At 37.3% G+C, this 22,436-nt stretch overlaps 1 protein-coding gene across 3 annotated transcripts in view; it reads right to left on the bottom strand.

Annotated features, from left to right (window-relative positions):
* The window catches only part of LOC106881743 (kinesin-like protein KIF27), a 52,562-nt gene that overhangs the window by 22,966 nt on the left and 7,160 nt on the right, over window positions 1-22,436 (bottom strand). The window contains exons 3-17 of one of the 3 annotated variants that reach the window (XM_089359403.1): window positions 19,266-19,403; window positions 15,531-15,614; window positions 14,757-14,864; window positions 12,326-12,452; window positions 11,770-11,916; window positions 10,932-11,012; window positions 9,947-10,042; window positions 6,511-6,632; window positions 5,591-5,692; window positions 4,474-4,554; window positions 3,969-4,111; window positions 3,338-3,473; window positions 2,216-2,302; window positions 1,153-1,239; window positions 893-1,012 (exon numbers count right to left, since the gene is read on the bottom strand). In XM_089359403.1, coding sequence (XP_089215529.1) covers window positions 893-1,012; window positions 1,153-1,239; window positions 2,216-2,302; window positions 3,338-3,473; window positions 3,969-4,111; window positions 4,474-4,554; window positions 5,591-5,692; window positions 6,511-6,632; window positions 9,947-10,042; window positions 10,932-11,012; window positions 11,770-11,916; window positions 12,326-12,452; window positions 14,757-14,864; window positions 15,531-15,614; window positions 19,266-19,403 — 1,659 coding nt within the window. Of the gene's footprint in view, window positions 1-892; window positions 1,013-1,152; window positions 1,240-2,215; window positions 2,303-3,337; window positions 3,474-3,968; window positions 4,112-4,473; window positions 4,555-5,590; window positions 5,693-6,510; window positions 6,633-9,946; window positions 10,043-10,931; window positions 11,013-11,769; window positions 11,917-12,325; window positions 12,453-13,751; window positions 13,869-14,756; window positions 14,865-15,530; window positions 15,615-19,265; window positions 19,404-22,436 lie in introns of those variants that run through there. The other 2 variants (XM_089359404.1, XM_089359405.1) reach the window with 2 other exon arrangements.

The following is a 22,436-nucleotide window of genomic DNA, read 5'->3' as shown; positions in this document are numbered from 1 at the left end:
CCAATAACACAAATAACATGTTCAAACAAAAGGCTATAAACATAACAAGGAACTCAAATTTACTTTTTTGATTTTTGAGATATTTTCCTTCAAATTACTATTTTATTTTTTAAACATGAAGTAGAAACAGTACTGTTTCTACTTCATGGATTTTCACCTATTGCAGAGGTATTACGTTCCAAAAATCTCTGCAATAGGTGACCAGATTGGCACAGAGTCGCTCACTAACACATTCCAATCTCTAGACCACAGATGTGCCATCTATTGTCTTCTTTGCCTTTTCTACTATTACTGCCGTTGCCTCTACTCTTCTAAGCCAGACAGTCTCATGCCACCTCCATCCAAGCTCACCCGGGTCTACCTGGCTCACTTACTTCTCCACCTCACATCACCCAAATCCTTCCTTCCCAGATAGAATGTCAGTTCTCTAGAGAACTCCCCTCTCATCTGTTTTACCTGGAGTTGCAATTATCCAAAAAGCATATCAACTGCATTCATTTCACTAGTTTTGGCAGGCCTATAAAGACTATGGATACAGACTCCACCCCTCTCATCGATCAAATCAATTAAAAAAGAAATATATTAACCCTTTGGAAACAGAGCCTTATTTGGAGTTTCAGTGCCAAGAAGATGGAGCCCTTTTCACAAGCCCTACAGAGGGCATGCAATTATTTTTTTTTAGAAAATCATAAAAAATAAAATAATAGTCAATGGTAGTACCTCAGCTTTGAAGCTGAAACAATTAAAAGATTTAATAACATTGCATATATAAAACTATATATATTCTTGTAGGAAATTGAATGAAATAACACAATCTTCTTTGTTATTTGACTTTTCAGCCGACAGATTAGCCCTGTCATCCCCTGAGGGTTAAAATATAATGTCCATTTACCTTTAGGGAATTCCTCATTTCATCAAGTTGTATTTGTTGTTCAAGAAGTTGTTGTTGTTGCTGTTTAACTTTCTCTTCAGAAAGTGCCAAAATGTGTTCTTTTTCTTGCAAGCATTCACTCTTTGTAAGAGAATTTAAGAAACAGAATTCAAACTTCTATTTCGGAAAGAAGAATCTAATAACAAAGGAACAAGGGAAACACTGATGTCTCACAGTTCAAAGTACAAAAAAAAAGAGAAGAAAAAAGAAAGGGTTATTACCATTTCTTTTAATTTTTCCTTCAGTAGGTTATTTTCTTTTGTCATCTGAATAAATATTTCCTCATCACTTGATAGTTGTTCCTGGCACTAAATAATTAAAATAAAATAAAATAAAATAAACATTATCCTCATCGTTATTGTTTGATGTCCATTTTCCACGCTGGCATGGGTTGGACGGTAAGAGTGGAGCTGGCCAGCTGGGAGCTGTCCAAACTCCAACTCTCTGTTGAGGTAGGTTTTCTATAGCTGGATGCCCTTCCTATCACCAACCACTTAACAGAATGTGCTGAGTGCTTTTTACATGCCACTGGCACAGGTGTGTCTATGCAGCACCATATTTGATGTAAAAATTCATGCATAATACACACCTCAAATTTTTTAGTACCATCTTTTTTCTAATATTTTACTTGAACCCTAAAACTCACAAGGCCCCACATCTGGTTTCCCTGGCATATAAGTGACCAAAGTCACATTCCCGCTCAACAAGATGCCATTCTGTTGCAGAGTTCAGAGCAAGCAATTTTGAGGGAAGGGACAACTTGATTAAATCAAACCCCATACTTGACTGGTACTTTATTTCATTAAACCCCAAAGGGGATGAAAGGCGAAGCTGATCTCAGTGGGATTGGAACTCAGAAAACTACTAAGCATTTTGTCTGATGTGCTACCATTTCTGCCAGCTCACTGCCCTAATGTTTGGGCCTACTCTTCCTTAACAACCTGATAATACTTGGCTTAGCGTGCAGTGTTGCACAACTTCTAGATGAGCAGATAACCTTCTAAATCCAATATGTTAGTTTTTAATATAAGGTGGTAAGCTAGCAGAATCATTAGCACACCAGGCAAAATGCTCAGTGGCATTTCATCCATCTTTACATTCTGTGTTCAAATTCCACCCATGTCAACTTTGCCTGTCATCCTTTTGGGGTCAATAAAATAAGTATCAGTTAAACTCTGGGTGTGTGTGTGTATATATGCATTATGTGAATGTGAATGTATGTATCATGTGTATTATGCATTACTCTATCTTATCAGATGACACAGCATAAAGTGTCCTTCATACCTTCTTGATATCAGCTTGAAGTTCTTCTATTTTCTGTTTATTCCAATATTCAGTTATATTGACAGAAGATGTGACATTCTTCATGATCTGCAAAAAAAGAAGAAATGGTTCATACCCATAGCTAACAGATAGAGGAAGGCCAAATAGTAACAACAAAGGGTCCTTAGTGCAGAGAAAGCCTTATTGTATGGCAAAAGTTCCCAAGGAAACTAGTGATGGTCTGTAGCAGCAAATAGTAAGAACAAACATTTCACAAATGAGTGAGAAATTTCTCTTCCCCTGTAATGAAGGGCCCTGCATAAAAACATTGGAACCTTCTTCTTTGTTGTAGCAAACTAACTTATTTCACTTTTGTCAACTTATTATTGCTTGGCAGTTCAGAAACAAAAGAGAAAGTTAAAAGACAACAACAGTATGATGTATAGAACATCAGAAACTGTACAGTAACATGATGACTTTACAGCAATAGAGAAAGCTGAACAATAACAGGAGAGACTGTACAATTTATAGGAGAGGCTGCACAATTACAGGAGATGCTGTATAGCAGAGGGTGTCATCCTTACAACAACAAAGGATGATGCTAGATAATAGAGGTGGCAGTAGATAACAGGGGAGACCCAACAGCACTGAAGATTGTTGTACAGTGATGAGAGAGGCCATTAAAAATGGGGGGATTAAGTAGTAGAAAGACAATTTAGTATAGGAGAAGTTATACAACTACAAAAATAACTGCACATTAAGGACAACCATACAACAGTGGGTGAGGTTATAAAGTAACATTATCAATATTGCACAGTCATAAGTGCAATCAAGCATAAGCAGTCAGGTTATTAAGAATGGTTCGGCTTTTATCAAAGAGGATAGCAAGAAAGCTCCACAGTAGTGACTGTCAGTCTTGGATATGGTTGGTTTAAATACTAAAGGGTTAAAGCCAATAACCACTGCTCTTGAGCAACAAGTAGGGATGAAGAGAAGAGGGGGGACATACAGCAATATAGAAAACTGGTTAATAGCCTGCAAGAAAAGCTGTACGGTAACAAGAAGGACCACAGAAAATGGAAGGGAGAGGAAATGCAAAACCCATTGTTATGGTGTAGGAACAGAAAATTGGTGTTTACTCACCTGTTCTCTCAATTCTAACCAATCATTTAAAGAAAGGTTCTGGCTTTTAGATAGAATATCTCGTTCTTGTATTTGCAGCAGTTGTTTGTAAGCCTCTTCTGATAATTGCTGATAATGGTGGCACTCTGCTTGCAGTCTGCATGTCAAACAAATATTCAGACATCACGTTAGAAGATTAGCCTGGCATACATACTGAAATGTTGTATTGAACATTATAATGGGGCACACTCAGAGTGTGAGAATAAATGTTAAAATGACAAACCAGTTCTGACAATCATTTAGATGCAGAGTAAAAGTGTTTAAGAAGCACACTTTAAAATATGTATACATCTGAGGGTTATGTGTGTAATGTTGATGGAAATCGGATCAAATTTGATCCAAGTCCCATCAAAATCCCTCTCTGCTTCTTTTTCTCTCACTCCCCCTCCTCCACTATCACATCTAATGCTAATGATCATCATCATCATCATCATCGTTTAACGTCCGCTTTCCATGCTAGCATGGGTTGGACGATTTGACTGAGGACTGGTGAAACCGGATGGCAACACCAGGCTCCAATCTAAATTTGGCAGAGTTTCTACAAATCACACATATACACATCCAACTATCTATAAAGGCTTTATGATTAAACCTGAGAATTTTGTCTTCCATATCCTTTATATTGCTGCTCTGAGTTGAAAATCTCTCTTTGTCAATGTCACTATTGCTGTTACCATCACCGTCGCCAGCGCTGAACAGACGTGTTTGTTGACGTGACAGTTCCTCTCGCAAATTCTGAAACGAAAGAAATCTGAAGGTTTACGGAGAATCTTTAATGAAGAAGACAATAAAAGTGAAAGAAAAGGAAAAAAATAACCGATTCCAGAATTAACTAAGAAATTTGCACAGGTTGTCAGTAGGTTACAAGAATAATTTATTCCATGTCTTCCTGGATCTACCTCTTCCACAAGTTCTCACAAAAAATGTTAATTTAAGCTCCAACAGCGGTTTTGATATTTTACACATTTTTTTTCCTTGAAGCTGACAATAACTAAATAAGAGCTGTATGTTTGTGGTGTGATTGTAATCTCTGAATAATCTACCGACATTGTGTTCTTCAACAACAAAAACATCAGATGATATTTATAACAACGTACAAGGATTTCGGTCTGCATCTCTTCAAATCTAATTGACTGGATATCTCTGTTAATGATGGGTTTATTTCGGATGTCTTTCACCTGGAAGGAAAAAAAAGGTGAATTTGCCATTATTATTAATCCAACTTATTACATCTTGATTTCAAATTCTATTGAGGTCGACTCTCATCCTTTCAGAGTTGATAAAATAAAACATCAGTCAAGCGATTTTCACCCCTCCCACTAAAATTGCTGGTTTAGTACTAAAATCATCATCATCATCATCATCATCATCATCATCAGTAGTAGTAGTAGTAGTAGCTGTTTTTGTAGTTGTAGTTGCAGCAGCAGTAGTAGTAGTAGTAGTAGTAAAGATGGTGGAGGTGGTGGTACCTCTGACACTACACTGCTGCTGTCATCACCACCATCATCACTACTAACAATACTATCAACACTCATGATGATGATGACGACGAGGAGGAGGGGGAGGAGGAGTGCTTTTGCCTCAGGCACAAATTTGAGGAGATGGAACAATTGATTATAAAGATTCCTGTAGTCAACTGGTATTTATTTAATTGACCCATGAAGATTCAAAGACAAAGGGTGGGATCTGAACTCAGAATGTAAAGAAATGTAAATGCATGAAGATGATAAAACAAAAAATGTGAAGATGATTCAAATAGTAGCAGAAGTGGCAGTACTTGGTACTAAACCTTTGAGGCTCGTTACCTACACACATCGAGGCTCGTTACCTGCAAACCTCTAATTGACTGGATATCTCTGTTAATGATGGGTTTATTTCAGATGTAACAACAGATGTGAAAATAATCACAAAGACCCCAGTGGTCTTTGTGAGTATTTTTTAACCCCTTAACATTTAGACCAGCCATATCTGGCCCAAAATATTCTACCTGTTTTATGTTCAAACCAGTCAGAAATGGGCTTTCACACCTGCCCCACAATGTCATCTTGAAAATAATTAATCACATCATTGAAATCTCAAAGCTATGAGACAACACATAACTAATTTAAAACAATGTGAATAAATAAGCATCACGTTTGACAGAATGATCTGAGTGCTAACGAGTTAAACCTGTTGTTAATTACAAACAAGAGGAAGTAGAAATATCAGTCTTACTCTGTTAGCATATTTAAGGGAATTCAAGGTCTCGTCAAAGCCAGAAACTGCAGGACTAACACAACAAATCATCAGAGTCTGAGCATTACCGCCGAGGGAATCCTGTAAGGAAAACAATAGTGATGTCAAATAAACAACAAACACATTATTTATACAGTAACAGACCTTTTATCTGGCTCCCAGAAATCCAGGAATATTGTGCAATATTATTCAATATATTGTATTTGAATTGAGCGAACAAACCCTGTTTTTGGTTAAAATATGCATGCGGTGTTAAAACTAGATTTGCTCTTCATTTTTATATGTAGATTGATAAACATTAACCCTTTTGATACCAACCCAGCTGAAACCACTTCTGGCCCTGTAGTACAAAAATTTTGTTTTCAAAAGTTCTGAATTAAAATCTTCCACCAAATCTTAGTCACAATTTATGTTCCTCACATTAGCTTAATGGTAACTAAGTTATTTTAAGTATATATTTAGGCAGTTCTCAGAAAAATGGAAACTCCAGAAATCTAGGCCACTTTGCCAGATATTTAGTCCAATACTGTATCACACTGGAAATAGATTCTACAGATATTTTGCCTATGGAGAAAAATTTTCTTTATTACAAATTAAATGCAGCATTTCATTAATAACACACTGAGAGAACCATATTTCAGTATATATATATATATATATACTGAAGATATAAGTTGATGAGAAAAAGACAATGAAAAAATAATTATGAGCAGAAAGAGATATAAAACCAACAAGCAACAATGCAAGAAAGTGTCTAGAATTATTGATCTCCACTGTATATGTCTTACAAATGAATTGTAGATGTCAAAAACAATATGTAACTCATAAAGCATGTTTTATATAGTCTTCACCTTACAGCACTGAAATTTCTTAAGCAACAGTTTTGATCATTAACCTACCTTGAGGATTCTGGTAATTTTGGAATCTCTATAAGGAATGTGTTTGGCTTTTTTCTTTGAGTCAGCAAGTGAACTGATAACATTGCCAAGAGCTAAAAGACCAGTGTTTATATGTACTGATTCTACAAGAGACAAGAAAAGAATAAAAAATATATAAATATTTTTAAAAAAAACAAAAACAATATCCTTTACTTATACACACACAGTTTCTGCCTAATAAATTCACTCACAAAGCATTGGTCACCCTGGGTTTATAACCGTGTGGTTTCCAGTTCACTTCTAGTGTGTGTGGCACCCCTGGGTCAACTAATGACTTGTGATTGAATTTGATAGATGGAAACTGTGTGTGTGTGCATGTGTATGTGTGTTTTTGTGTCTTTGTTCTCCCCCACCCCACAGCTCAAAAACCATGAGAAAGAAAAATAGCCCAAACCATAATGAAGCTGACTACAATCCTTATGTCATGAAATGATACCCGTTTTTATCTATTTCATACTAGACATGGTGAATGATAATGCTGTTGGCTACAGGTTTCCAATGAACCAATTATTGGCTCGTCTGTATTCCTGGTGGTGAGAGTGACAAGAAAGTACTAGTAATTTGGTGCATTGGACTTGGTTTCACTATTGTTAACTTTCTATACTTGTATAAACTGGTGGAAGATAACATCCTTATACACACACACACACACACACACACAGAGTTTTTGCTGAACCAAATTCAGCTCACAGATTATTGATCAACTCAAGGCTATAGTAGACAACACTTACTCAAAGTGCCTCACAAAATGATCAAGCAATATCTGTGTGTGTGTGTGTGTGTGTGTGTGTGTGAATGTGTGCATGTGTGTGTGCATGCATGTGTTTGTGTGTATACACACTCACACACACACATATATATATATATACTTACAAACACAAATCCAAGCAAACATGTAAAAGTGATGCTTAAATTGACAATGATGATATGTATATGTATGTATGTATGTATATATATATGTGTGTGTGTGTGTATGTATATATATATATGTATGTATGTATACACACACACACATGCGTGCACACATGCAGATACACACAACGATATTAATTTGTATTACATATGATGAAAAATAGATGATGAAATATTATTTTAATAATTTCATTGTCTATTTGACATTTAAGATACTGCAAAGTACATCAATATTTTATAAACTAAGGAATTGTCAGCTGAAAAAAAAAGGAAAGAAAGAAAGACAAAGGCTCTAATGGTTGCTTTATATGAGAATGGAGTTGTATTTATGACGATATTTACTCAACTAGATGTACCCCAGTTGGTGCTGACTAGAATGGCTTGTGCTATTTTATTAGATAGAAGACATCAATTAGATCAAATGGACCCTGACCACAACTCTTCATTGTATGTCCCCTAACAAAGCTTGAGGCCACTATAGCATAAGGGACTACAAAGAAGGAAAAGAAAGGGCAAACAATTCCAAAATATGTCGATTGACAGAAAACTTAAAGGACTAAATATCATAGACAAGAGAAAATGATCACATAGCTTCTTCCTACAAACTGCAGCAGTTTGTAGGACGAAGCTATGTGGGTAAAAAGATTTCAGCTGCCATTAACAGTAAAATGCAGCCCTAATACAATAAGATGACAATCTATATATAGGCAAACAAACTGAAACTTTAAAGTCACTGTCAATCTTTCCTTTGTAAAAGTTTAATAAATTTGCACTCTACTAAAATGTATTGAATACTCCTTTAGTTTAATGCTAAATGGTTTTTATACATAACTTGATATAAAAACAAACATTAGTGTATATTAGTGTGTGTGTGTGTGTGTGTATATATATATAAATCAATGAATTTCCAACTTAGTCTGATTTTCAAGTTTTATTATTTACAATTTTTACTATTTTACAATATTGAAATAAACTAGTACTTTCATGCATTACACAATCATCAGGTTTATGTAGTGACAGTTTATTGAGTGGTTGGCATTAGGAAGGGCATCCAGCTGTAGAAACTCTGCCAAATCAGATTGGAGCCTGATGTAACCACCTGGTTCACCAGTCCTCAGTCAAACCATCCAACCCATGCTAGCATGGAAAGCGGACGTGAAACGATGATGATGATGATGATGACATATATATTTATATTAAGGGCATTACTATACATAAATGCATTTCCATCTAGAGCAAAGATCCAAAAACTGTAACAGCTTAGAGTTCAAGGGTCCAATACTTTGTCAAAAAAGAAAAAAAAAACTCAGTTAGCTGCGAGGTATAGATGTGGTTGTCTTCAAAGAACATTTAGACAAATTTTTCTCTGAGATATTAGATGAACCCACAACAAGAAACGCCAGCTTTGTCCAACTCACTACTTCAACAGGACCAGTTTCAGAGAGAGGGGTTGGAAATGAGTTTAAAATAAGCAATCAAACAAATGACAGTGCCCTAGCATGGCCACAACATCTGGCTGAAACCAATAAAAGAAAAAAAGATATATATATATATATATATATATATATATATATATATATAAATGTGTGTGTATTCACTTTGTTCCTGGATGGAATCTATTACATTTAGTTTGATTTAACTTGTAGCCATTTTCCTGATATAATTCTGATTTTTATTTTGGTTACTCTTAGACAGTATTTGACCTAAGTATTATAATTAACGGTTTAGTTAATGAGGGAGCTTTTGTAGTGGACAACCTGCTAGAAATAACAACTAAATCTCCTACAAATCCCACTCAGCCATCCTAAAAAAGGAAGGATACAAAAATATAATGTAGACCTAGATACACTTTACCTGAATACCAGCATTAAAAGAAACTGGAAGGTTACAACCAGAACACTGTTGATCATAAGTCTGCTAAACAACAACTAGTAACTAACTTTGGTATGTACACAAATAATATTTACTTTATCTACTTCAGAGGGAAGGAAAATAGTCAACACCAACAGGATTTAGACTAAGAACTCTAAGATATTAATTTGGTGATCTACTGTGGTGACTATCTCCACCACTCTTGTGCAATATCACCCACGACTCAGGTCAGGAGTCCCCCCCCCCGCCCAGCAACTCTCGACTCACTACAAAAACAAGATAAAATTTATCCCCTAATCCTAACCACCCCACCTTGTATCACAATGAGCCATGTACACTGCTCTCTGCTCTCCCATCATAATTTGTGAACAAAGAGTGCTGTAAACCTGGAATGTTGAGAAATTGAGGCCACCATTGGTTAAATTAGCTTCTAAGAAAGCATACTGGTTGATTGGAGGGCAGGGGTGGGGGGTACAGAGTAAATAACGAACTGCTATAATATAATCCTGTTCAGATTGAGATTAGATAATGAAAAAGAAACACAGCATATCTCCCCTACACACACACAGCACGGAGCTACCCCCATCTCCATAATACAGCTAACAAAACTTACCTTTAAATCGTTCACCAACATTACCAATGCGATGTGCTCTTTCTGAGCCAGCCAAATCAACAAAGTGAAATTTGGCTGACATGCAGTGGGAAATTTCTGGAAAAGAATGAGAAATGCTACAATTGAAACACTGTAAAATGTATTCATTAAACGCTGTATAAAGTATCTTTGTGTCTAAAACAAGCTTTGGTTTTCCTTCTTGTTAGTAACAAAACATTGCAGCCAAGTGAGTGAAACATGTTAAAACAGGAGCAGAGTTGGTGTCGGAATAGGTGTGAACAATGGACTAAGATTCTTGGAGAGCATTCAGTTGGCCACATGCATGCAATAGATCTATTCCATTATACTTATACAATATAGTTAGGCGCAGGAGTGGCTGTGTGGTAAGTAGCTTGCTTACCAACCACATGGTTCCGGGTTCAGTCCCACTGCGTGGCATCTTGGGCAAGTGTCTTCTACTATAGCCTCGGACCGACCAAAGCCTTGTGAGTGGATTTGGTAGACGGAAACTGAGAGAACCCCGTCGTATATATGTATATATATATATGTATATGTATGTGTGTTTGTCCCCCTAGCATTGCTTGACAACCGATGCTGGTGTGTTTATGTCCCCGTAACTTAGCGGTTCGGCAAAAATGACTGATAGAATAAGTACTAGGCTTACAAAGAATAAGACCCGGGGTCGATTTGCTCGACTAAAGGCGGTGCTCCAGCATGGCCGCAGTCAAATGACTGAAACAAGTAAAAGAGTAATACAAGTGAGTGTGTGTTTGCATGTGTGTGTGTGTATCATCACCATCATTTACCTTCCTTGCGATGATGATGATGATGATGATATATATAACCTTTGTGAGTGTGTGTATCTAATCTATATGTTCTATATGTAAGCTTAAGTACAAACAAGCAAAGCTACTCAACAACAACAACAGCACTTAGCAGTTGCAATTTGAAACCTCATGTCTCTAAGTCATAACTGAAAACCTACCTCGGTCACTCGACACTGAACAGTTGGTAGAGTAATCAAAATGTCTGCTACTGAAAATGTCAGAATTGGTCCATTTCTGGTCTGGCAATTGATATCATGCAGAAGAGAAATAGTGGTTTATGCATGCAGTTAGTAAAACAGGAAAAAAAAAAAATATCCAAACAAGTCAATAATTTAATACATATTGTTAAAAACAAGTCAAGTAACTCTACCAAACAACAGGTTATACTGGATGACATCTTAACAACAGCACACACAAATAAAATATTGAGTCCTTGTCAAAAATACTTTACAAATATGGCAGTGGCTGTGTGGTAAGTAGCTTGCTTACGAACCACATGGTTCTGGGTTCAGTCCCACTGCGTGGCACCTTGGGAAAGTGTCTTCTACTATAGCCTCGGGCCGACCAAAGCCTTGTGAGTGGATTTGGTAGACGGAAACTGAAAGAAGCCCGTCGTATATATGTATATATATATATATATGTATGTGTGTGTGTATGTTTGTGTGTCTGTGTTGGTCCCCCCCCAAAATCGCTTGACAACCGATGCTGGTATGTTTACGTCCCCGTAACTTAGCGGTTCGGCAAAAGAGACCGATAGAATAAGTACTAGGCTTACAAACAATAAGTCCTGGGGTCGATTTGCTCGACTAAAGGCGGTGCTCCAGCATGGCCTCAGTCAAATGACTGAAACAAGTAAAAGAGTAAATGTTGTTTTAATTTACAAGAAACATGACATAGAAGTGGGGGTCATTATATAAACAAAAAAAAAAACTAGCTTTAAGCGCATTTGCATAGCCCAGCAGAATATACTATATAGACAACAGTTACATTGCATACCTATAACAATGGTGAAAACCGAGTGTGATCGGCTAGAATGTTCATTCATTTGTGTCAACCCCGTATGACGAACTGCAGAACCAGACTCCAAACAGGAAAACACATCCTCCATGCTTTCACATTTTACCTCCTGGACACCTGATATCACTGAAACAATATTAAATCAATAATTGATCAATAATTCAAACCAACTGTAAAGGAAAAGAAAAAACATACACCCCCAAGGGACAAATTTTTAGGTGCAGGCATGACTATGGTTAAGCTTGCTTTGCAACCAAATGGTTCCAGGTTCAGTCCCACTGCATGGCACCTTGAGCAAGAGTCTTCTCTTATAGCCCTGAGATGACCAATGCCTTGTGAGTGAAGTTGGTAGACAGAAACTGTGTGGAAACCCATCATGTGTGTGTGTGTGTGTGTGTGTGTGTGTGTGCGTGCGTGCATGTATCATTGTTTGTGTGTATGTGTGTGTGTGCATGCACATATATGCATGTGAGAATGTGAGGGGAGAGTGAGAGAGAGAGAGAGAGAGAGAGATAGAGGAAGCCAATCTACTTACCAGTATTCCCTTTCTCATCCTCTCGTACGTGTAAGGTTTTGTTGTCCACATCCAGCAGGTCACACAACTCTTCTAGGTAGATTTCAATGTAGGACACCCGCACCGTAAAATGAATGCTGGCCTTTGACTGGAAAAACAAAAAAACAACAACAAAAATTGGGTAGAAAAATACTATGGAATGGTCGTATGATGTATATGAATGAGGACAACCAAATAAAGAAATGCCGATCTCAGATTGTGGCAGACCCATATGCAAGGAGTAGGCCCAGAAAGATGTGGGACAAAGTGGTGAGAAAGGAGATTCAGACATTGGGTCTTGTTGAGGAGATGACAAGGCAAATACATATATATTCGCTGTGTTTGAGAAGACACATCAAGCTAAGTAAAATCATGGCCATCCTTACATACGGGCACGTCCTTTAAGGCCCTGTCTCCTCTCACACACACATAATCTGGCCTCTGTCAAAACTCACCCACAACCCATCTTCCCAACACTGCCCATGGTCACCACCCACTGCAGGCCCCTCTACTATCCCTCATCCACTGCAGGCCCTTCCAATCCCCCACACTTGCCCATCCACATACTTCCCATGCCCTCACATATCTTATTTCTTTATTGCCGACAATGGGTTAAACAGGAATGGATGGCTGAAACTTTTCATGATCACATAACCCCTAACATTTGGCCTCCTAATTCCCCAGATCTCAATCCATTGGACTACTATATGTGGAGCATTGAGCATTGTTGAGAGAGAGGTCAATGAACGTGCTCGTAACACCAAAGATTCTATGAAAGCTGCCATAGTCAGAGTAATGTCCAAAATGAACCAGGACCACTTGATTCGAGCATGGAGATGATTTAGATCTCATATAGAAGCAGTTGTTGAAGCTGAAGGTGGCTTTAGTGAATAACATTATAGAAAAGAAGGTTTATTTTTATCCTCATAGCATTTTTTGATAAAGTTATTAACTGTTATTATATATGTTTTTTATAAACATAAATCTGTCCTCAAATATCTTACACACCCTGTATATATACACATACACACACACATACACATATGCATACAAACACACACACATATATATATTCACGGATATGTGAAACAGAGTAAAATAAAAAGAGGAAGAGATGCAAAATATTGTGTCTGCAAAGAAAAATAACTCAATAACCATAACATGACTGAAAGCTCCAGGATACATCCAACAGCAAACAAACCAAACACTAAGTACAAGCAAGCAAATGCTTTAAAGTAAACAGTCTAAGGTCATTTGCTGAGCAACACACAAGTATTATAGAGGCAGTGCAGTGTTCATAGAAATATTCGTCTGGTCCCCCACTTCTTACATCATTTTCGTTAATAGAGTGGGGAGAGAGAGAGAGAGAGTGAGAGAGAGAGCATAGATAATTGAATCAGTAATGTACCTGGCAACAAGCAGGGAGGTAGCAATTCTTAACAGCAGGCTGACACTGTGTTGCACTTGTGGTCACGATGCTAAGGTACCAACAATCAAATCACGTCTGCTCTCGGCTGGTATCTCGTTGGTATAGTTCACTAGTGTAAGACTGGTGTTTCAATGGCCTGAGTTTTGATTCGTGTTACCATTAGTAGGTGCAGGTCTGGCTGTGTAGTAAGAAGTTTGCTTCTCAACCACAAGGTTCCGGGTTCAGTGCTACTGCATGGCACCATGTGCAAGTGCCTTCTACTATAGCCTCAGACCAACCAAAGCTTTGGGAGTGGATTTGGTAGGCAGATACTGAAAGAAACCCATGTGTGTGTGTGTGTGTGTGCATGTGTGTGTGTATGTGTGTCTTTGTCTTCCATCACCACTTGACAATTGATGCTAGTGCGTTTACATCCCTATAACTTAGCAGTTCAGCAAAAAACCCAATAGAATACGTACCAGGCTTAAAAATATAAGTACCAGGGCCGGTTTATTTAACTAAAGATTCTTCAAGCCGGTGTACCAGCATGACCATGGTCTAATGACCGAAAGAAGTTCTTGCAAGTTAAGCAAACCACACTGAGGCATCCTTGATGAGTTAAAGAACCAAAATAAACATAGCAACACAAGACAAAAAAAATTGGATGCAAAATAAAAAAATAAAAAATATTGGAAGGGCATCCAGCAGTAAAAGCCATGCCACAACTGACTTTGCCTGCAGTTGTGCCACGTAAAAAGCACTCAGTCCCTGCTGCTGGGTGGTTGGTGTTATGAAGGGCATCCAGTCGTTAAAGTCTTACCAAAACAGACAGAAGTCTGGTTGGCTCCTGCCTGGCCAGCTCCTGCCTGACTGGTCCCTGTCAAACCGTCCAACCCATGCCAGCATGGAAAACGGACGTTAAACGATGATGATATTAAAAAAAAAGGGACATGCACCCAGCAAAGAGAACAAAATGAATGGTCATTTTGATGTTTCCATACTTACATTTATGACATCATATATCTGTCGAACAGCTCGAGGTATGATACCTTGCTGCTCCTCCGATACTGAAGATAAATTGAAACCTCCAATTGTGTGAGTTTTTCCTGAACCCTGACACAATAAAAAAGAATAATATTATCTTACATTATTCAAATACACCTAAGAAAAAAGATGAAAACAAACAGTATATTGCTACTACAAAGTAGGCCTTCCCATGCTGGACCACCACTTCCCAGAGGTAAAAATGGCTTTGCATAGGGTCACACAATTATAGAAGCAGGGATGACAACTGAAAACCAACAAAACCTGAGAGAGAAAGGCCTTCCCTCGGGGAAACATATGATATAATGTAACAAAATCCGAAAGGAAGCTGAGAGGTCAACTCCTCTTCTGACCACCAGGAAGAGCTGTGATAGAAGTGTAAGGGGTCAGGTGCCAGTGTAAGAAGAAATCCTGAAGCACCAAATGGGGAGAGACAGGTCACATCTTAAGGAAACCAACATCCTGCATTACACATCAAGCCTTCACCTGGAACCCACAAGGGAGGTGCAAGAGAGGACACCCTACAAATAGCTGGAGGTAGAGGTGAAAAAGGCAGGGATCCAGCTGGGGAAAAGCAGAAGAGACAGCCCAGAGTTGAGAAGAGAGGAGAAAAGTTATTGCCGGCCTATGCTCCATAGGGATTGAAGGGATTAAGTAAGCAAACACTGCCCTAGTGTTGATTGAGTGTGGGTCACAGATGATATATGATGACAAAATACAACTAACTATACTTACTGTCTGACCATAGGCAAACACTGTGGCATTGTAACCTTCAAATATACTCTCCACCAAAGGTTCAACACTTTGATAAACATCTTTCTATAAGCAAAACAGAAAAAGAAATAACAAACAGGCATTAGTCACAGTTCTCTACATCCTTTAACTCTTTACCTCATCATCATCATCATCATCGTTTAATGTCTGCTTTCCATGCTAGCATGGGTTGGACTGTCCAAAGTATTTCCATAAATTTGTTCTAAATGTCCATGCTTGTTTTTAGACTTCTAATTAGCTCTTGTTGGAAGGGTTCCTAACCCATGGGCAAAGAGGTGTTAGATGATGGCGGTGGTGTTTTCAAAGGGCTGGCATGTGTAACCTGATCACCTCTGCCGATCAAGCTCCCAACCCATGCGCTCCAGTTGCAACACTGATTCTGCCCAAATTTGACGTCATGTTACTTAGTTTGGTTTGAAATAAAGAACTTGATTAGCTTAATAATCCCAACTTAATCCTGGGCAAAGCTGGGCTATACTGCTAGTACAGGATAAACACAAGCATGGCTGTGAGTTAACAGGTTTGATCCCAACAATGTAGTTTTGTGATTAGTCCCATTTCACGGTAACTTGGGCAAGTATCTTTTAGTATAGTCCTGGGCCAACCAAAGAATTGTGAGTGCATTTGAAAGAAAACTATTGTGTGTGTGTGTGTGTATGGGTCCTTGACTTGACATCATGAGATGGTTGTAAATGAGTGTCACCATCATACAAGTGATGTCATTTGTTTCAAATCTGTGAGAAATGTGTGGCCATGAGAAAATATAGCCTAGCTTGGAAAAGAAAAAAAGGTGAAGGTTAGTGACAGGAAGGGCATCCAGCAGTAGAAAATCTGCTTCAATAAATTCCATCTGATTAATAAAAAGCATCAGAATGTGGATGAGGATTATGTAACCCTAGATACACTCCTAAAGAGACGAGATCGTCACTGCTGCAATACCTTTGACGACAGGTCTGCTTTTGCTCAATCAGTGCCTATCTGTGGTTAAACAACAACAACAACAAAAACAACAACACCTACTCATAGCCTCCCCTGTTGGTTTGAGAGGAGAATTACGAAGTCTGTAGTCATGACATATTAACGACTACGAGATTTAGTACTTCAGTCTGAAGCAAGAACGGAAAATTGCTTTACCTGAAGTGGAATACCTGGAGCTAAACAGTCTTGATTCTCACACAATAAATCAAATCATTTAAAAAAAAAAAGAAAGAAAAATAAAGAAACATAAAAGCTCTGTGTTTTAATTTCAAATTATGTCGAGGTTGACTTTGCCTTTCATCCTTTTGGATCAAGTACCAGTTGCCTACTAGGGTAGATGTAATCGACTAGTCCCCTCCCCTCAAATTTCAGGCCTTGGCATTTTGTCTGTCTTTACGTTCTGAGTTCAAATTCAGCCAAGGTTGACTTTGCCTTTTATCCTTTCAGGGTCAATAAATTAAGTACCAGTTGCCTACCGAGGTTGATGTAATCGACTAGTTCCCTCCCCACAAATTTCAGGCCATGTGCTTTTAGTAGAAAGGATTATTATTATTATTATTATATAAATTGTCCAGTAAAAAAAAAAAGAGCAGAAAGGCAAAAGAAAAAACAAATAACTAAAAATGCATGTGAAAAATAGTCTCTTGTTTTTAAGCAACGAAGCTGGTCCATTTAAAGGGCAAAATAGAGAACACAAAGGCTAGGTAACTATAGCAACAGAACCAGTGAGTGGAGTAAATAGTAAATATTACGTTAAGAGGTCTCTCTCTCTCTCTTTCTCTCTCTCAGACAGGTAAGCAAGACTAATCAATAAATTCAGCAATGTCTTCACCAGTCAAATAGGCAGGTACATAAAACACTTCATAAATTCTACCAGTAGTTCAGTTAAGTGGTCATAACTGGTTTCATATATGTATGTAGAAGCATATTTGCATATATGTATATGCATATATATATAAGTAAATAAAGTGAGTGTGTGTATATATATATATATATATGAGTGTGTGTGTGTGTGTGTATACATATGATATACACATATATATACATAAATAAACACATATATATACATATATACATATACATATATACATATATATATACATATATATATATACATATATATATATACATATATATATATACATATATATATATATATATATATATATATATATATATATATATATATATATACATACATATATATATATACATACATATATACATACATATATATACATATGTTTATATCTGTGTGTCGATGTGTGTGTATATATAAGTATGTATATATATATATATATATATATATATATATATATATACATACATATAACTTTACAACTATACATGCATATGTGTGCATGCATACTGACACATATATTCACATGTGTGTGCATGCATGTGAGTGTGTGTGTGTGTGTATGTGTGTGTGTGTGTGTTATAAAAGACTTGAACAAAGATGCTGACAACATTGAAAAGCTTAAGGAGTAGCGGCCATGCATTTATCATTGAGGACTTGTTATAATACTAAAATAAACATTCTAATCAACACCAAATTATGACTCTACCCCCACCCTGCTCTCTTTCTTTTTATTTTTGTTTTCTTTCCTTATTGCTAAATAAATCAATAACATTGGTTTCTAAGGCAAAAACCTATTAATAGCAGTAGGTGTCCCAGAACCATAATGACGTGTGTGTGTGTATGTGTGAGAGAAAGAGAGTTTGTAAGTATGTGAGTGTGTGTGTATGTGTATGTGTGATGGTTTATTGGTAGGAGGTGGGGGTCATATTTTCCTCAGCTGGCCTTTGTCTTTTTGTTTTTTAAAATTCTGTTGACACCAAATTGCTCCCACTACTTAACTGGTACTGTACTTTAATAGGGGTGGGAGAGATGAAAGGTGAAGTTAATTAAGGTGGGATTCAAACACAGAATGTGGAAGGCAGTAACTGAAAACAGCAAACATTTTGCTGACATGGCTGTGTGGTAGAGAAGCTGGCTTCCCAACCATGTGGTCTTGGGTTCGGTCCCACTGCATGACACCTTGGGCAAGTGTCTTCAATTATTGTCTTGGCAGACCAAAGCCTAGGAATTGTATAAAAATAATTCTTTTACTTGTTTCCATCATTTGACTTCGGCCATGCTGGAGTACCGCCTTTAGTTGAACAAATCAACCCCAGAACTTATTCTTAGTAAGCCTAGTACTTATTCTATCAGTGCCTTTTGCCGAACCACTAGGTTATGGGGACGTAAACACACCAATATCGATTGTCAAGCAATAGTGTGGGGACAAACACAGACACACAAATACACACACACACACACACACACACACACATACACACACAAGTACAATGGGCTTCTTTCAGTTTCCATCTACCAAATCCACTCACAAGGCTTTGGTTGACCTGAGGCTATAGTAGAAGACACTTACCCAAGGTGCCATGCAGTGGGACCGAACCCAGAACCATGTGGTCAAGAAGCGAGCTTCTTACCACATAGCCACTTCTGTGCCTTCTGTTAAAATATTTTATGTATTGCAGAAGTATAACAAGTTTATTGAAGATAAATTTTAACAACAAAATCTTATATGGAGCCCCAAAGGTCACATGTACCTCCCAAAGGTCACATGGACACTGGCTGAGAATTACTGGTTTGAAGTAATAAATAAAACAAACAGAAAAAGAAAAATGGGGTAGAGAACATCAAAGGCTACTGACCTGTGTAGAATGTGCAGAATGGACGTAGTCGAACGTGAAACCTTTGTCGGTGCCGAGCACAATTTGGTTGGTGGTTGGAAACACACGAACACAACGTTTTTCTCCATTCAATCTCTCTCTGTTTAACAATGGTCGAACCTGTCAAATATAGGGGGCTATGAACCAGTGGGGCATTATCAATAAAGAAATAGGATATGGCTGAAGATTATGATTTCCTACATTAACACAAGCCCATGGTTTCTTTGTTATTGTTGCCAAGTCACTTTAGTTAGTACGATCTTGGCAGAGAATTATAGAATGGCAGAAGTTGACCAAAACACTTAGAAGCAGTCCAGTTTCAGGAAACTGAATTTTGAGATATAAAAGCTAATATTTTCTTAATCTAAATATTTTATTTGAAATTTTATCCTTAGCTGCAATATTTTAAGTAAAAATTTTCTTGTTCTGTATTTTACCAGATGTAATAATTTGTCCTGAACTTTCCAGGTGTTATAGCTTGACCTGTACTTTTCCAGATTTATAATCTTAAGAATATCATTTCTCTTGCTCACATTTTTCCATGTAATTTAATCAGGTCCTGTGTTACATCTACCCTCTTACCACGCAATATTTTATCACTATACTATCCATTAAATCTTAAACCACTGGGACTACATAAAATATAAAAAGGAAATGATCCCAAAATAAGGGTTTGTTGAAGAGGTCATGTGACTCTAATACACAGAGACACATATGCTCACTTTATTATTGTTGCTGTGTAACCCTGGGTCTGTTTTGATTGACCATGGTGCAAGTAGCTGACCCACAAATCCACAGATCTGTTATTCTGGATATCCATACCACTACCTCAGTGTTTACCATGCAAAGTTGAAGAGTAACAGGTGTAGCATGACAGTCTGAACATATAATAATCTTTCCACCATCCAGCCAGCCCTCATATTTTGGTCGTGATCACAGTGGAAGTAGATAAGCCAAAGTTGATTCGAGTATCATCACAGGAATGACTGCAGAGTAGCAATGTAACCTGCACTGAAGCAAACCTGTGACATAGAAGTAGGTTACTGAATACTCAAGAAACAACCCTTCAGTCACAGTATTCTAGATATTGCAGAATTGGTTATCCTGAGTGTAGTATTTACATTGCTTATCAGCAAATGAATTCTGAACCTGGACAGCGTTTTTAAGGACCATTGCTTAACCCCTATTTTATGGTATTAAGTAGATGCAACAAATCCTTCTCAAGAGAAGATGCTACTGTGCTCCAGAAAATACTCTCAGATGATCAAGTAACTACTTTCTGAAAATTAGGTGGACCAACCTAATGAGTATACTGCAGAAATGACAGTGAAATAATGCTTGCAGGATATTTGAACTTGAGATGTCTGATTGCAAGCCTAATACCAGCTGTGGTGATTCTAAATATGACAAGCTTCTGAATACTGAGACAATATGTCATGCTTGCTTCAATGACATTTCGTTAAACCTTTAGCATTTAAACCAGTTATATCTGGCCAAAATATTTTATCTGTTTTATGTTAAATCTGGCCAAATCTGGCCTAACCCTGCAATATCATTCTAAAAATTAAGTTACTTCATCAAACTCTCAAAGCTAAAAGATAATTCATGATTCATTCGAACTTATGTGAATAAATAAGCATTAGTTTTGATAGAATAATGTGAATGCTAAATGTTTAAATCAAGTTTATTATGACAGTCAGAGCATATTATGTGTGGCAATTAAAATGCTACATGGAGTGCAGTGTAGTAACTTGTGCATATCTAAAACAACAGCAGTAAGTATAACAACCCACCTACAGAACTGGCTCTCCAGGTATACCATAATTTTGTCTGAGACTGCACAGTTATACATAATTGCAGAAAATAGTTCGCTGTGAAGTCTACTTTGACAGTCTGCACGGTCCGCATAAATTTACAGGTGAAAGAATTAAAATCAATCACCGGATTGCAATAAGTATTTTTCCATAGCAATAATCAACCTAGTGAGTAAGTGAATTGCAATCCTGAGTCATCACCTAGCAGCAAACAAATGAGAAACTATTGCTAATGTATAAATGTATAACACACACACACACATCAAGAATTTGTGGCTTATACATAGGTTATTAATTAAGCATCTCAAGTGCATTAGTAGCTGTTTGAAGTAATTACTTTTGCCAAGAACATATGACCCCCAAAACACCATAAAAGATGAAAATACACTAGTAAAAATCATATCATCTATTTTTACTTTGCTAATCAATGCATGACAAAATGTTGCAATTATTTCTGCAACATTTCACGGTGGTGCACCAGCATGACCGCAGCCACTTGGCTGAAACACATAAATAAATAAATAAATAAATAAATAAATAAATTTAATACAGAATTTTCTCTCTTACCAACTACCATCTTTAATCTTCACAAAATCAGGCTGGATTGACAGATTGACTTACAATAAAAAAACAGTCAAACTTAATATTTTCTTTTGCTAAATCATATCTGCTGTTTTTTGAAAGCAAATGTCAGATGGCTGAGATGATGGGGATTCAGTTTACCAACTGAAGGTTCTCAAATTTGTGCCCTTTATGTTTTTCCTTGTTTCAGCCATTGGACTATGAACATGATGGACCACTGCCTTGAAGGGTTTTAGTCAAATAAACTGACCCCAGTACTTGATTTTTTTAAGACTAGTAGTTATTCTATTGGTCTCTTTTACTAAACTGCTAAGTTACAGGAACAGAAACAAATCAACATCAGTCAACAAGCAGTGACGGTGTCACAAATACATGCAAACATATATATATATATATAATATATATATATACAAAGCCTTGTGAGTGGATTTGGTAGACCGATGCTAGTGTGTTTACATCCCCGTAACCTAGCAGTTCGGTGAAAGAGACAGATAGAATAAGTACTAGGCTTACAAAGAATTAGTCCTGGGGTTGATTTGTTCGACTAAAGGCGGTGCTCCAGCATGGCCGCAGTCAAATGACTGAGACAAGTAAAAGCGTAAAAGAGTATTTGGGAAGTTGAAACTTCTGAGAGCGGAAGAAATGGAATGTAAAAGGTGCAGGTATGGTGTGGGGTGAGACGTTTTGGGGTTCAGTCCCACTGAGCGGCACCTTAGGCAGGTATCTTCTGCTATAGTCTTGAGTTTGTGAGTGGATT

The sequence above is a fragment of the Octopus bimaculoides genome, chromosome 11 (genome assembly GCF_046866305.1).
Source record: "Octopus bimaculoides isolate indiv1 chromosome 11, ASM4686630v1, whole genome shotgun sequence".
NCBI lineage: Eukaryota > Metazoa > Mollusca > Cephalopoda > Octopoda > Octopodidae > Octopus > Octopus bimaculoides.
This window is presented reverse-complemented; position numbering and strand designations above follow the sequence as displayed.